Genomic DNA, 14534 nt, shown 5'->3' with positions numbered 1-14534 from the left:
TCTTCAACCACCAACTTACCATCCTGAGACAAGGCCGAGAGTAGCCCACAAAGATCTCCCCCACGGCACAACCCAAGGGGGGGCGCCAACCCAGACAGGAAGACCACGCCAGTGACTCAACCCACTCAAGTGACGCACCCCTCCTTGGGACGGCATGGAAGAGCGCCAGTGACTCTAATAGGGTTCGAGGCAGAGAATCCCAGTGGGGGAGTGGAACCGGCCAGGCAGAGGGCGGTTCGTTGCTCCAGTGCCGTTTCGTTCACCTTCACACTCCTAGGCCAGACTACACTCAATCATAGGACCTACTGAAGAGATGAGTCTTCAATAAAGACTTAAAGGTTGAGACCGAGTGTACGTCTCTCACATGGGTAGGCAGACCATTCCATAAAAATGGAGCTCTATAGGAGAAGGCACTGCCTCCAGCTGTTTGCTTAGAAATTCTAGGGACAATTAGGAGGCCTGCGTCTTGTGACCGTAGCGTACGTGTAGGTATGTACGACAGGACCAAATCGGAAAGATAGGTAGGAGCAAGCCCATGTAATGCTTTGTAGTTTAACAGTAGAACATTGAAATCAGCCCTTGCCTTAACAGGAAGCCAGTGTAGGGAGGCTAGCACTGGAGTAATATGATCAAATTTTTGGGTTCTAGTCAGGATTCTAACAGCCATATTTAGCACTAACTGAAGTTTATTTAGTGCTTTATCCGGGTAGCCGGAAAGTAGAGCATTGCAGTAGTCTAACCTAGAAGTAGCATTAATATTAAGATTAATTTTTCTGCATAATTTTTTGACAGAAAACTTCAGATTTTTGCAATGTTACGTAGATGGAAAAAAGCTGTCGTTGAAACAGTCTTGATATGTTCTTCAAAAGAGAGATCAGGGTCCAGAGTAACGCCGAGGTGAACCATGATAATGCATGTTCCAGCCACCACCATGCTTGTAAATATAAATGTGTTGTTGGACTTACCTCAAATAGTGCCTTATTGCAAACAGGATGCATGTTTTGGATTATTTTTATTCAGGACAGGCTTCCTCCTTTTCACTCTGTCATTTAGATTAGTATTGTGGAGTAATTACAATGTTGTTGATCCATCCTCAGTTGTCTCCTATCACATCCATTAAACTTTAACTGTTTTAACTGTTTAGTCACCATTGGCCTTGTGGTGAAATCCCTGAGTGGTTTCCTTTCTCTCTGGCAACTGACGTAGGAAAGACACCTGTATTTTTGTATTGACTGGGTGTATTGACACACCATCCAAAATGTAATTAACTTGACCATGCTCAAAGGGATATTCAATGTCTTTTTTTATGGATATACCAATAGGTGCCCTTTGCAAGGCGTTGGAAAACCTCCTTGGTCTTTGTGGTTGAATCTGCGTTTGAAATTCAGTGCTCGACTGAGAGACCTTACAGATAATTGTATGTGTGGGGTACAGAGATGAGGTAGTCATTCAAAAAAGTATTTTTAACGCTTTTATTGCACATAGTGAGTCCATCTAGTAATGGCGAGGATTACTGCCGTTTTATTGGCTCTTAACCAACCGTGCTACTATTATTATTTTTTTGTTGCATTGTTTAACTTATTTTGTACATAATGTTGGACATCAGAACAGTTATTACTCCCCTTGAATTGGATGAAGAATTTTTCTCTAATGAGTCGGACGAGAGCGATTTACTCCTGATACCCGAACAGGCCCTCATCCCCGTCATTTCCAGGAGAAAGAGACGGAAGAGGTATCGCGGCAGGAGATCGGGGTGCCTTGTGAGGATCCGCCGATGAGTGGCTAATCTGCCTTTGCCATCGGTCCTATTGGCCAATGTACAATCGCTGGATATTAAATTGGATGAACTAAAAGCACGTGTATCTTACCAACGGGACATTAAAAACTGTAATATCTTATGTTTCACTGAGTAGTGGCTGAACAACGGCATTAATAACACAGCTGGCGGGTTATACACTGGATCGACAGGATAGAACAGCAGCCTCTGGTAAGACACGGGGTGGCGGTCTATGTATATTTGTAAACAACAGCTGGTGCACAATATCTAAGGAAGTCTCGAGGTTTTGCTCGCATGAGGTAGTGTGGTCTACAGCTTATCATGAGATACTCTATCTACCTAGAGAGTTTTCATCTGTATTTTTCGTAGCTGTCTACATACCACCACAGACCGATGCTGGCACTAAGACCGCACTCAATGAGCTGTATACCGTCATAGGCAAACTGGAAAACGCTCATCGAGGTGGCGCTCCTAGTGGCCGGGGACTTTAATGCAGGGCAAGATCTACCAGCATGTTAAATGTGCAACCAGAGTGAAAAAAAACTCTAGACCACCTTTACTCCACACACTGAGACGTGTACAAAGCTCGCCCTCCATCTGTCCTCCTGATTCCTGCTTACAAGCAATAATTAAAGCAGGAAGTGACTCGGTCAATAAAAAAGTGGTCAGATGAAGTAGATGCTAAGCTACAGGACTGTTTTGCTAGCACAGACTGGAATATGTTCCGGGATTCTTCCGATGGCATTGAGGAGTACACCACAACAGTCACTGGCTTTATCAATAAGTGTATCGATGACGTCATCCCCACAGTGACCGTACGTACATACCCTAACCAGAAGCCATGGATTACAGGCAACATCCGCACTGAGCTTAAGGGTAGAGCTGACACTTTCAAGGAGCGGGACTCTAACCCGGAAGCTTATAAGAAATCCCGCTATGCCATCCGACGAACCATCAAACAGGCAAAGTGTCAATACAGGACTAAGATCGAATCGTACTACACCGGCTCCGACGCTCGTCGGATGTGGCAGGGCTTGAAAACTATTAGACTACTCAGGGAAGCACAGTCGAGAGCTGCCCAGAGACACGAGCCTACCAGACGAGCTAAATTACTTCTATGTTCGCTTCGAGGCAAGTAACACTGAAACATGCATGAGAGCATCAGCTGTTCTGGACGACTGTGTGATCATGCTCTCCGCAGCCAAGACCTTTAAACAGGTCAACATTCACAAGGCCGCTGGGCCAGGCGGATTACCAGGATGTGTACTTCGAGCATGCGCTGACCAACTGGCAAGTGTCTTCTGATATTTTCAACCAGTCCCTGACTGAGTCTGTAATACCAAAATGTTTCAAGCAGACCACCATAGTCCCTGTGCCCAAGAACACTAAGGTAACCTGCCTAAATGACGACCAACCCGTAGCACTCATGTTTGTAGCCATGAAGTGCTTTGAAAGGCTGGTCATGGCTCACATCAACACTATTATCCCAGAAACCCTAGACCAACTTCAATTTGCATACCGCCCCAACAGATCCGCAGATGATGCAATATCTGTTGCACTCCACACTGCCCTTTCACACCTGGGCAAAGGTGTGTGAGAATGCTAGTCAGTGCGGCTTGGTGCGCCCCAACCAAGCCGCACCTTTCACACCTATGTGAGAATGCTAGTCATTGACTACAGCTCAGCGTTCAACACCGTAGTGCCCTCAAAGCTCATCACTAAGCTAAGGACCATGGGACTAAACACCTCCCTCTGCAACTGGATCATGGACTTCTTGATGGGCTGCCCCCAGCTGGGAAGGGTAGGTAACAACACATCCGCCACACTGATCCTCAACACGGGGGCCCCTCAGGGGTGCCCTTCCTGTACTCCCTGTTCACTCATGACTCATGACTGCGCGGTCAGGCACAACTCCAACACCATTAAGTTTTTTTATTTTTTATTTTAATTTAATTTTTTTATAAATGTATCCCCTTTTCTCCCCAATTTTCGTGGTATCCAATCGCTAGTAATTACTATTTTGTCTCATCGCTACAACTCCCGTACGGGCTCGGGAGAGACCAAACCCAACCAAGCCGCACAACCCAACCAAGCCGCACTGCTTCTTAACACAGCGCGCCTCCAACCCGGAAGCCAGCCGCACCAATGTGTCGGAGGAAACACCGTGCACCTGGCCCCCTTGGTTAGCGCGCACTGTGCCCGGCCCGCCACAGGAGTCGCTGGAGCGCGATGAGACAAGGATATCCCTACCGGCCAAACCCTCCCTAACCCGGACGACGCTATGCCAATTGTGCGTCGCCCCACAGACCTCCCGGTTGCGGCCGGCTGCGACAGAGCCTGGGCGCGAACCCAGAGACTCTGGTGGCGCAGCTAGCACTGCGATGCAGTGCCCTAGACCACTGCGCCACCCGGGAGGCCCCACCATCATTAAGTTTGCCGATGACGCAATAATGTTAGGCCTGATCACATACAACGACGAGACCGTGTGGTGCATGGACAACAACCTCTCCCTCAACGTGATCAAGACAAAGGGGATGAGTGTGGACTACAGGAAAAGGAGGACCGAGCACGCCCTCATTCTCATCGACAGTAGTGAAGCAGGTTGAGAGCTTCAAATTCCTTGGCATCCACATCACCAACAGAGAATCCTGACGGTTTGCATCACTGCCTGGTATTGCAACTGCTTGGCCTCCGACCGCAAGGCACTACAGATGGTAGAGCGTACGGCCCAGTACATCACTGTGGCCAAGCTTCCTGCCATCCAGGACCTGTATACCAGGCGGTGTAAGAGGAAGGCCCTAAAAATTGTAAAAGACTCCAGCCACCCTAGTCATAGACTTATCTCTGCTACCGCGAGTACCAAGTCTAGGTCCAAGAGGTTTCTAAACAGCTTCACCCCCAAGCCATAAGACTTCTGAACATCTAATCAATTGGCTACCCAGATTACCCCTTTACTCTGCTGCTACTCTGTTATTATCTATGCATAGTCACTTTAATAACTCTACCTACATCTACATATTACCTCGACTAACCGGTGCCCCCGCACATTGACTCTGTACCGGTACCCTCTGTATATACTCTTGCTGTTGTTATTTTACCGCTGCTCTTTAGTTATTTGTTATTCGTATCTCTTACATTCAAAAATTATTTTTTTACACTGCATTGTTGGTTTAGGGCTTGTAAGTAAACATTTCACTGTAAGGTTCGGCGAGTGTGACAAATAATATGTGATTTGATTTTGATTTGATTAAACTAATGTGACTTGTTAAGCAAATTTTGACTCCTGAACTTATTTAGGCTTGCCATAACAAAGGGGTTGAATACTTATTGACTGAAGATGACATTTCAGCTTTTCATTTTTAAACAATTTGTAAAAACTTTTTAATAAATTCTATTTTGACATTATGGGGCATTGTGTGTAGGCCAGTGACACAAAATCTAAATGTAATACATTTTAAATTCAAGCTGTAACACAACAAAATGTGGAAAAAGTAAAGGGCTGTGAATACTTTCTGAAGGCACTGTACATAAGTGTTAAAGTTGTAGTTGTTGTTTGCTTACTGGTGGATGTGTGATGTGTGATGCCTGTGTGATGCCTAGTAATATTTCTCTCAAACTGTGGCGAATTTTGTTTAAATTGTCGGTAGGAATATTTCACTGAAAGTCCCAGTTGGATCTCTTGTAAAACCAACTTAAGTGTGTTTATCTGCTTCCACTTTGTTTCAGAATCTGACTGCGTGTCACATTTTAGAGCTGACAAACATTGGGAGAGTGGTAATAATCAAATCATTTGTCATAACACGCACCCAAATGCTCTCGTAGTTAGTTGCCTTATGCTAGGTTTTTGAAAATGTGCACAAGTTTTTGCACTTCACTGCTTGCACTACGACATACTGTAGAATAGCAGGATCTTGCCTTTGTATAACTGCGATTAAGAAATCATCACCGACCCTCGTTGTACCCTGATGATGCTTTTGCACAGCTGCTTTTGCACAGCTTTGGCCCAGTGTAATGCTAGAAGACTGCTGCTATGGAACCGCCATGGGTCACACTGTCTCTCACACCATATAAAGATGACGTGTGCTGTCTCGCTCGCGATGGTAATGACCTGGGCATTGGTGAACCATGTCTTGTCTCCACTTTGCGGTGGAGAATGTGTATTCCTTGCTGTGTGCTGCTGCTGTCTGTCTGGCGTTAAGGAGCAGCCATGTTTGTTGCTGCCTTGTGAGCTGACAGTTTTGTTGTTGGAAGTGAACTTGCAGTCAGTGTGCAGAATCTGCAAGAAGCTGCTCTCCCTGTCCTTGGAGAAGCTTCACTACTGCAGGTCAGCTCTTCGGTCAGGTCAGCTAAATGCTGTTTGTTTCTGATGCCACAGTGTTATAGGATACCCATAGTTTGTCCTGCTTCCTGTCCAGTCGTTTGAAGCTTTTGTTCTGTCCCAGAGCTTATTCTTCTTTGCTTGGATACTCTTCAGTATTGCTCAAGTCCTTAACACACCCTTTCAGTCAGTCATGCACAAACCCACACACACATTCTTTTACATTTTGATCTGTCTTTCTTTGATCTATGTAATATAATCCCTATAACTGCCAATTTGTTGTAGCTAGAACTATTACAGTTGTTAAATGAATTTCCTATATCACCAATGCTCGCATTCATTTTTTTTTTGGTTTATGCATTGACTAGCCAAGGTCATAGTTGTTATTTTTTGCAATTACAATGTTGTTGCCCTTCTCTTCTTTTCCTGAGGCAATCAAAGAAACAGAGATGATTATTCTTATCTTAGATTGCCCTGACTTCTATTTCATTACCTTTCTTTTGGCACTTGCATTTTAAGAGTTACCTCTACCATAAAACAACAAGCAATTTATTTAGTTATCCTCCTGGACCATAGATGCCACACTACAAATTTGGGTAATGAAATCTGATTATTTCTTAATTGCCTCAAAATATCTCTTTAAATTCGCTTTCATCTCCTGGAAAATCTAGTCCCCATAAAGATATGGTGGAAATCTACACTTAACTTTAAGCACGCATTGATCTGTGTGGATAGTTAGGTGTGTTTTCCCCCCCTACTCTTGCTCTGTTGGGTAGAGTTTTAACAATTTCATGTTTCCCCTACCAGCTATTGTTTGTCTAACAAAAGATTTTCGATGTGTCTGTACATTTTGTAGGAAAGGTGCTTATCCGGAGTAGGCTGTCTTTGAAAAACAAAATCTAATGTATCTGTGTTTCCTCTGGAAAATGTGTTAGCTGTGGGGGAAAAGTTAGCGGGGGTGGGGGGGGGTTAAAATATATATATAATAATAATATAATATAAGTACTGAAAAGCTTGGTTCTGGTGACTTTTTAAAAGGAAAAAACTAAATATAATTTCCACCCCAAGAAATGAGCTCAATAACGTATTGGTAAAATTATTATAGTACATTCAAATCTTCTTACTCGTTTCATTGCAGAGAAGTCCTTCTCTCAATTAACGGAAGACACTGGTAAAGTCAGTGCGATTGCTGCCAGCTGTCTAAGGCAGGGGTAGACTGCCCTCACTCATCAAACTGTGAGGCCAGCTTTGTCATTGGTGTCAGCTGGTCCAAGCTCTGAAATGCATGAAAAACAAAAAAATATACAACATTAAAGAAGAGTTACCTGACACTCTTGTCCCTGTTTCCCCTTTCTCTTTCGCTGCTGTGGCTGGAAATATTACAATGAACTCATCTGAGAAAACAATTATCTAATCGAAGACCGATAAATGTAGCTATCTTGCTTGCACTTGATACAGTTCCAAACAAACTAGCTAACTAACTTGCTTAACTAGTAACCATGTTTCTATCATCAACATACTTGTGGAATTCAGATAGCTAATTGCCGTTACAATTGTGGCAGCAATATTATAGATCTAAATTATGTTAGTAGAGTTTTTAGGTTATACCTAGCTTATGTAGTTAAGTAGTAGGCTAGCTAATGTTAGTCAAACAAGCTAATGTACCTTGCAGTTTCTCACACGAGCACTCTGAGGTGATTCAAGTTAATTGTGTTTCGCGCTGCAGAGCTTCTGTATTGCGCACTGGTCACTCATGCACTGTTCCCTGGCATGCCATTTCTCGCACAGGTGCATTCTAACGTGATTCAAGTGAATTGTGTTTTGTGCCAGAGCACCTGTATTGAGCACTGGTCACTGGCGCGCTGTGTTGAGTTGCAGGCTGCCTGCCACAGCTCACAGAGCTAAATAACCTTAAGAACTGTGTTGAACCCAGACAGATCTATTTACCAAGAAAGCAAATGTGCTTTACAGAACTTTATTGAAACTATGTTCGGTAGAAATGGATGTTTCCTTTGATGTAGAGGCAATGATTATGCCGTGGCGCAGCACCACACTTAAATGAACGCAGAGGAAACACTGCTGTATCTGTTGACCTAAAACTGGTGTAGCCTTCCCTTACTTCATAGACATGCTCCACCAATCTGGGTATTCTAGATGCTATTACCTTCTCCATACCCTCTCTAATAGAGAAGCACTGAAACCATAGAGACACATGGGCTCATATTTGCATCACAGGAAACAGCATTTTGAAATTAACTTTGCAAATGTTCATCACAGTTACCATTATTTTCAAAGTAGATATAGTCCTACTTGATTGACTGGATCTTAAGGTGTATAAGAACATATGAAAAATTATAATTTTGGGTGCAGCTCAGGTCATAAGCGTTCTGCTAGACCCTGTAAAACCAGGCAGTTTTTTTTTTTTACCCCACAAGTATACCTCATTTAATGTCTTGTGCTTGTTTTGTAACCACTCAACCACGCTTTGTCTCACCCCTTCATTCACTTTCCATTCATTCATGTTGCATGCCTCCACCTCTGTCATATTCGTTTGCCTGTGATGCTGCACAACCTTTTGATTTTGCTGCATTAACTCAATGTTGCCATTATGGTGCCATCAACCATATGGCATATTCCTGTGTTTTAATCCATCCATTGCCCTCTTTTTTTCCAGCCTAAATCCTAATAACTAATCTCTGGTTGTTTTTCTGTTTTGTTTTTCGATGGTGGATGTCTTTGTGGCCTACATTCTTTCCCTCTGTGTTTCTGGTCTCTGGGTGTTTTCTCCTCTGGCCTGACTGTCTCCACATATGCCCTCCTCCTCAACCCCCTCCCTCCTGCTCCTCTGCCCTTCTGGACGGTCTGCTGCCCCTGGATGCTGGACAGGCTTCTATGGACTGGATGAGTCGGACTTGGATAAAGTGTTCCGTCTGCCTACCACCACCTTCATCGGGGGCACTGAGACAGTCTTGCCCCTGAGGGAGATCATCCGCCGCCTGGAGGTATTCAAACTAAACCACACACGTCTGTCAAAGAAGTTGGGTTCCTGTCAACCGTTTTGTCTTGAATGGGTGAATGGTGTACAATACAGGCTTATTAGCCTTGTAAAGTGACAAGACACATTGTCCCATATTTCAGATGGCCTACTGCCAGCACATTGGGGTGGAGTTCATGTTCATCAATGACTTGGACCAGTGCCAGTGGATCAGGGAGAAGTTTGAGAAGCCCGGCGTCATGCAGTTCACCCTGGAGGAGAAGAGGACCCTGTTGGCCCGCATGGTTCGCTCCACCAGGTCAGAGCGACGCTCTACAACACTTCACTCACCCCCACCTACGCAAACATTTTAGTCAGCCAATCAATCAATCAGATGTATTTATAAAGCCCTTTTCACATCAACAGTTGTCCTTAAGTGATTTGACTCACCACCTGAATTTGGTCTTATGTAGCAAAATTAGATTTTTATTTTATTTTATTTTTTACATTGGCTAAAAGTAGAGACTACAAAATGGTATATCATACACAGCATTTTTGAGGAACAATGGGAAACTAAAACACTTGTAAAAAATGGCCTTTGAATGTTTTGGTACCTGCTGGAGAGCTCTCCTTTGTCTACACCCATTCAGCATTGTTCACACCCTCTTAAACCAGCCCCACCCATCTCATTAAGGATTCACATGTGAGGTCATGTGCTAAACAGTGAGTAGTGTAGTAAAGTTTAAGACTAAAAGTGGTAGTAGCCTACAATAAGGAAAAATTCCAAGTTAACAAAGTGTCCAGATAAAAAATATTTTAGAAATATTAGATGACGCTTACCCTTACACACTTGTCTAAATTGATGGGTCATGTGAAAGAAATGCTGTAACCCCCAGCCACATCCAGTGGTGGAAAAAGTACTAAATTTTCATATTTTTTTTTTTTTTTTTTTTTGACTGATAGCCAGGGGCACACTCCAACACTCAGAGAATTTACAAACAAAGCATTTGTGTTTAGTGAGTCTGCCAGATCATATGCAGTAGGGATGTTCTCTTGATAAGTGTCAATTTGACAATTTTTCGGTCAAAATGTAACGACCACTTTTGGGTGTCAGGGAAAATGTATGGAGTAAAATGTTTTTTTTTCCCAGAATGTAGTGAAGTAAGAGTTGGCAAAAATATAAATAGAAAAGTAATGTACAGATACCCCCCAAAAATACTTTAGTACTTTAAAGTATTTTTACTTAAGTACTTTTGACCACTGCCAAATGCCTTCACACCAGTACATAAGCATACATTATATACTGTTACACACACACTTATCACATAGTATTCCATACATAAGTTAAGGCCATGCAAACTGAGTTGAAACTTGAGTGAGGTGCACATGTACAGTACATAAACAGATGCATGCGCCATTTATTTGTGGTGGACACTTAATATTGTTGTGGTATGTCACAAAATTATGTTACAACCACGCATATCAATGCCACTGCATTTATCACAATTCAGGTCCACACGTGTTTCCCCAACCAGGCAATCACTACGTCAGGCAATCTCTAAGGCATCAGAGCGCTACGTATGTTTTTTGTTGTTGAACGCTGTTCGAATGCCGAAACCTGAACTAAAGACCTCGGTTTAAAAGCTGACAGTGTTTTTATGTAGTTTTATTTTATTTTGAATCCTCCGGCTCTGTTGGGTAAAATTGCGGTGAGCGCTGCTATCTGTCTCGCGATCCTGCCAGATTCTGTATAGGGGGAGAGACGCGAAAGCCCAGCTAGCGTAGCTGGCTCGGCGGTCTCAAATGGAGGCCGCTATTGAACGCTTCCAGCGTTGCAGGAGCTGTGTTTACTTTACTTTGTTCCGGTACAATGTGGACCGCGCTGACTTTCAATGTAGGAACTTCTCGCTTGCGGAGGACTACAGGAGCGAAGTAGCTACTCTTAGCAAGCAAGTAGCAAACCTACATAAGCTACTGGGGAACCCATGCCCACCGTCTATCTTTTTTCTTCCACCCCAGTAGCCAGACGCCGCTCTGGTCTGGTGGAAGTTTCCCTGACGTGTCGGCTCTCCACAGCCGACTGGCCGGTGCTAGGCAGGGTTCCTTCCCCGAAGGGGTCTCCCCCTCCACTGGAGAACGTAGCTGATCTCGACCCAACCAACCAGCCATGGAGGTACGTCACTCGCCGTGGAAGTCGAAGAAGGCGTCCTCTGGCAAGGGGGGGGGTCTCCATGGAGATGTTGAGCCCAGAACTGACACAGACCAGAAACAGCTTTGCCGCCCTGGATCCAGAGGTTCCGGCGCTTTCGTCCTGGGTGGCTTCCCAATCAAGATGGAATCCGGAGGTACCTGCGTCTTTGTCCTCGGTTCTGTCTCCCTCTCCGGTGGCTTCTATCTCGGGTTCAGATCCTCGGGGCTCCCAGCCTCACCAGACCGTGAGGCTGCCTGAGAGACCGTCCCATTCAACATCACCAGCTGTCATCATAGGCAGCTCTATGGTAAGGAACATCTCGGTCGCCAAGGCAAAAACCCTGTCCTACCCAGGAGCACGAGTACAGGACTTAACAAGGGTGCTTCCGACTGTTCTACCACAGATGTTGGGAGCTGACACTGTCGTAGTCCATGTGGGGTCAAACGACATCAGGAGGGCTAGCTCGGAATATTTGAAAATTGATTTTAAAGAATTGATTTTAGCATTAAGACTCCAAAAAATTGCCAATAATTTCAAATCCAGTACCATCGTTGGGCTGTGGGTGTGAAAGATTCTACAGACTGCTAGCATTACACGTCTGGCTAAAAGACTACTGTAGCTCCGCTGCAGTCACTTTTATTGGTAACTTTGACACTTTCTGGAAACAGAAGATACTCTACAGGAATGACGGAGTCCATCCAAATCATCTCCTGGGCTCATTTCAAGGCTGCATTGAAACAATGACTGGTAAATGATCCAAGACCAGCTCAATTAATCCCTACCATTGTGACAATGAGTCGTCATAATACTGCATCAAATGTACATGATCTTAGGGGCATTGGCAAACACAATGTAAGTAGTTTAATTTATGTTCCCCCAATTGCACCGAATACATCTGTTTATCTGACAGCTATTGTAAGCAGTTTCGTGACTTTGTATTAGTTAATGTGACGACTGTTGCTCATCGAATGATTAAAGGGTTCTAATTGCGTGATTAGATGAATCAAGCAATTATTAACTCATTAACCTGGGGCACCATGGGAAAATGTGTTTTATTAAGTTTCTATTTTCCAAATGAACTCAAAGAATATCAGAATATCGATTTTACAACAGTCGCTAATTAATCAGTTTCCTCTTCAATCTCATTCGGAACTTCGCATAATCCGGGAATCTGCACGGATCCAGGTCCCACCAATGAGTTCGTACCACACCAATCTTAGTTGATTATTTATTTACTAGGAAGCTAAAATGATGATAACAGATACACATACACAAAACACACTCTTGGCTATTGATTAGAGCTTAGTATAACGTGCCAACACACTATGGCGCGTGTTACCCAAAATGGGGATTTAAAAGAGAGAGAAAAAGAGAAAGTACACGAGAGAAATATACATTTGGGTGCATTTGTCAGCAATGCTTATCTTAACCCTAGCCTTGCCCCGAACTGCCGTTCTTATGGGTCAGAATATAATGATGTAATTACGTGTTGGAGGTCTGAGGGGAAGCTCCGCGTGGGTGGTTTAGGCTTCTCAATGACGCACTTCTCCGGCGCAACTCTCTGGTTGTCCTCACGATGTCAGTGTCCTTCTGAGGACAGACAGCTCTGTAGCTCAGAGGTCACAGCGTAGGAATGAAACAGTGTAGATACCACGATTCGATGGAGAGTGGAGGCTAGATGGTCCGGCTTAAATTCACCCTCTTAGACAGCTACTCATACGTAGCATGGGTAAAAAACAAATATTTATTTTTCTTCAGTCTTGTGTTGCGTTTTGGGTTCGACATTTTAGACCTTGGATGCAGCTTGGGTCACTTAGTCTCCTATGTTAATTCTTAACTCACATGTCTTATACCCTCAGGTCAGAAGTGGGCTTAACCACCTTTAGGGCAATTCTCTGGGCGTACCAAGTTAACCTATCTTGGGTAGGGGGCAGTATTTTCACGTCCGGATGAAAAGCGTGCCCAGAGTAAACTGCCTGTTACTCAGGCCCAGATGCTAGGATATGCATAATATTAATAGATTTGGATAGAAAACACTCTGAAGTTTCTAAAACTGTTTGAATGATGTCTGTGAGTATAACATAACTCATATGGCAGGCAAAAACCTGAGAAAAAATCCAACCAGGAAGTGGGACATCTGAGGTTTGTAGTTTTTCAACTCTTTGCTTATCCAAGATACAGTGGGAATGGGGTCATATTGCACTTCCTAAGACTTCCACTAGATGTCAACAGTCTTTAGAACCTTGTTTGAGGCTTCTACTGTGAAGTGGGGGCGAATGAGAGGGGAATGAGTCAGAGGTCTGCCAGAGAGCCACGAGCTGACCAGGCGCGTTCGTGAGAGAGTTAGCTTGCGTTCCATTGCATTTCTGAAGACAAAGGAATTCTCGGGTTGGAACATTATTGAAGATTTACGTTAAAAACATCCTAAAGATTGATTTTATACATCGTTTGACATGTTTCTACAGACTGTAACGGAACTTGACTTTTCGTCTGCACCTAGTGATCGCGCGTCATGAATTTTGATTACTGGGCTAAACGCGCTAACAAAAAGGAGGTATTTGGACATAAATGATGGACTTCATCGAACAAAACAAACATTTATTGTTGAACTGGGATTCCTGGGAGTGCATTCTGATGAAGATCATCAAACGTAAGTGAATATGTATAATGCTATTCTGACATCTGTTGACTACACAACATGGCGGATATCTCTTTGGGTTGTGTTGGTCTCTGAGCGCTGTACTCAGATTATTGCATGGTGTGCTTTTTCCGTAAAGTTTTTTTGAAATCTGACACAGCGGTTGCATTTCTGTAAATTGATGTGGCTCTCAGCAAAATCACCGGATGTTTTGGAACTACTGAACGTAACGCGCCAATGTAAACTCAGATTTTTGGATATAAATATGAACTTTACCGAACAAAACATACATGTATTGTGTAACATGAAGTCCTATGAGTGTCATCTGATGAATTTCATCAAAGGTTAGTGATTCATTTTATCTCTTTCTGCTTTTTGTGACTCTTTGGCTGGAAAAATGGCTGTGTTTTTCTGTGACTTGGCTCTGACCTAACATAATCGTTTGGTGTGCTTTCATCGTAAAGACTTTTTGAAATCGGACACTGTGGCTGGATTTACAACAAGTGTATCTTTAAAATGGTGTAAAATACTTGTATGTTTGAGGAATTTTAATTATGGGATTTCTGTTGTTTTGAATTTGGCGCCCTGCAGTTTCACTGGCTGTTGACGAGGTGAGACGCTACCGTCCCACATACC

At 43.6% G+C, this 14534-nt stretch overlaps 1 protein-coding gene across 4 annotated transcripts in view; it reads left to right on the top strand.

Annotated features, from left to right (window-relative positions):
* The window catches only part of LOC120063024 (2-oxoglutarate dehydrogenase, mitochondrial), a 95978-nt gene that overhangs the window by 29411 nt on the left and 52033 nt on the right, over positions 1-14534 (top strand). For all 4 annotated transcript variants that reach the window (XM_039013124.1, XM_039013123.1, XM_039013125.1 and 1 more), the window contains 2 exons: positions 8982-9097; positions 9234-9388. In XM_039013124.1, the coding sequence (XP_038869052.1) occupies positions 8982-9097; positions 9234-9388 (271 nt within the window). The remainder of the gene's footprint in view (positions 1-8981; positions 9098-9233; positions 9389-14534) is intronic.

The sequence above is a fragment of the Salvelinus namaycush genome, chromosome 18 (genome assembly GCF_016432855.1).
Source record: "Salvelinus namaycush isolate Seneca chromosome 18, SaNama_1.0, whole genome shotgun sequence".
NCBI lineage: Eukaryota > Metazoa > Chordata > Actinopteri > Salmoniformes > Salmonidae > Salvelinus > Salvelinus namaycush.
This window is presented reverse-complemented; position numbering and strand designations above follow the sequence as displayed.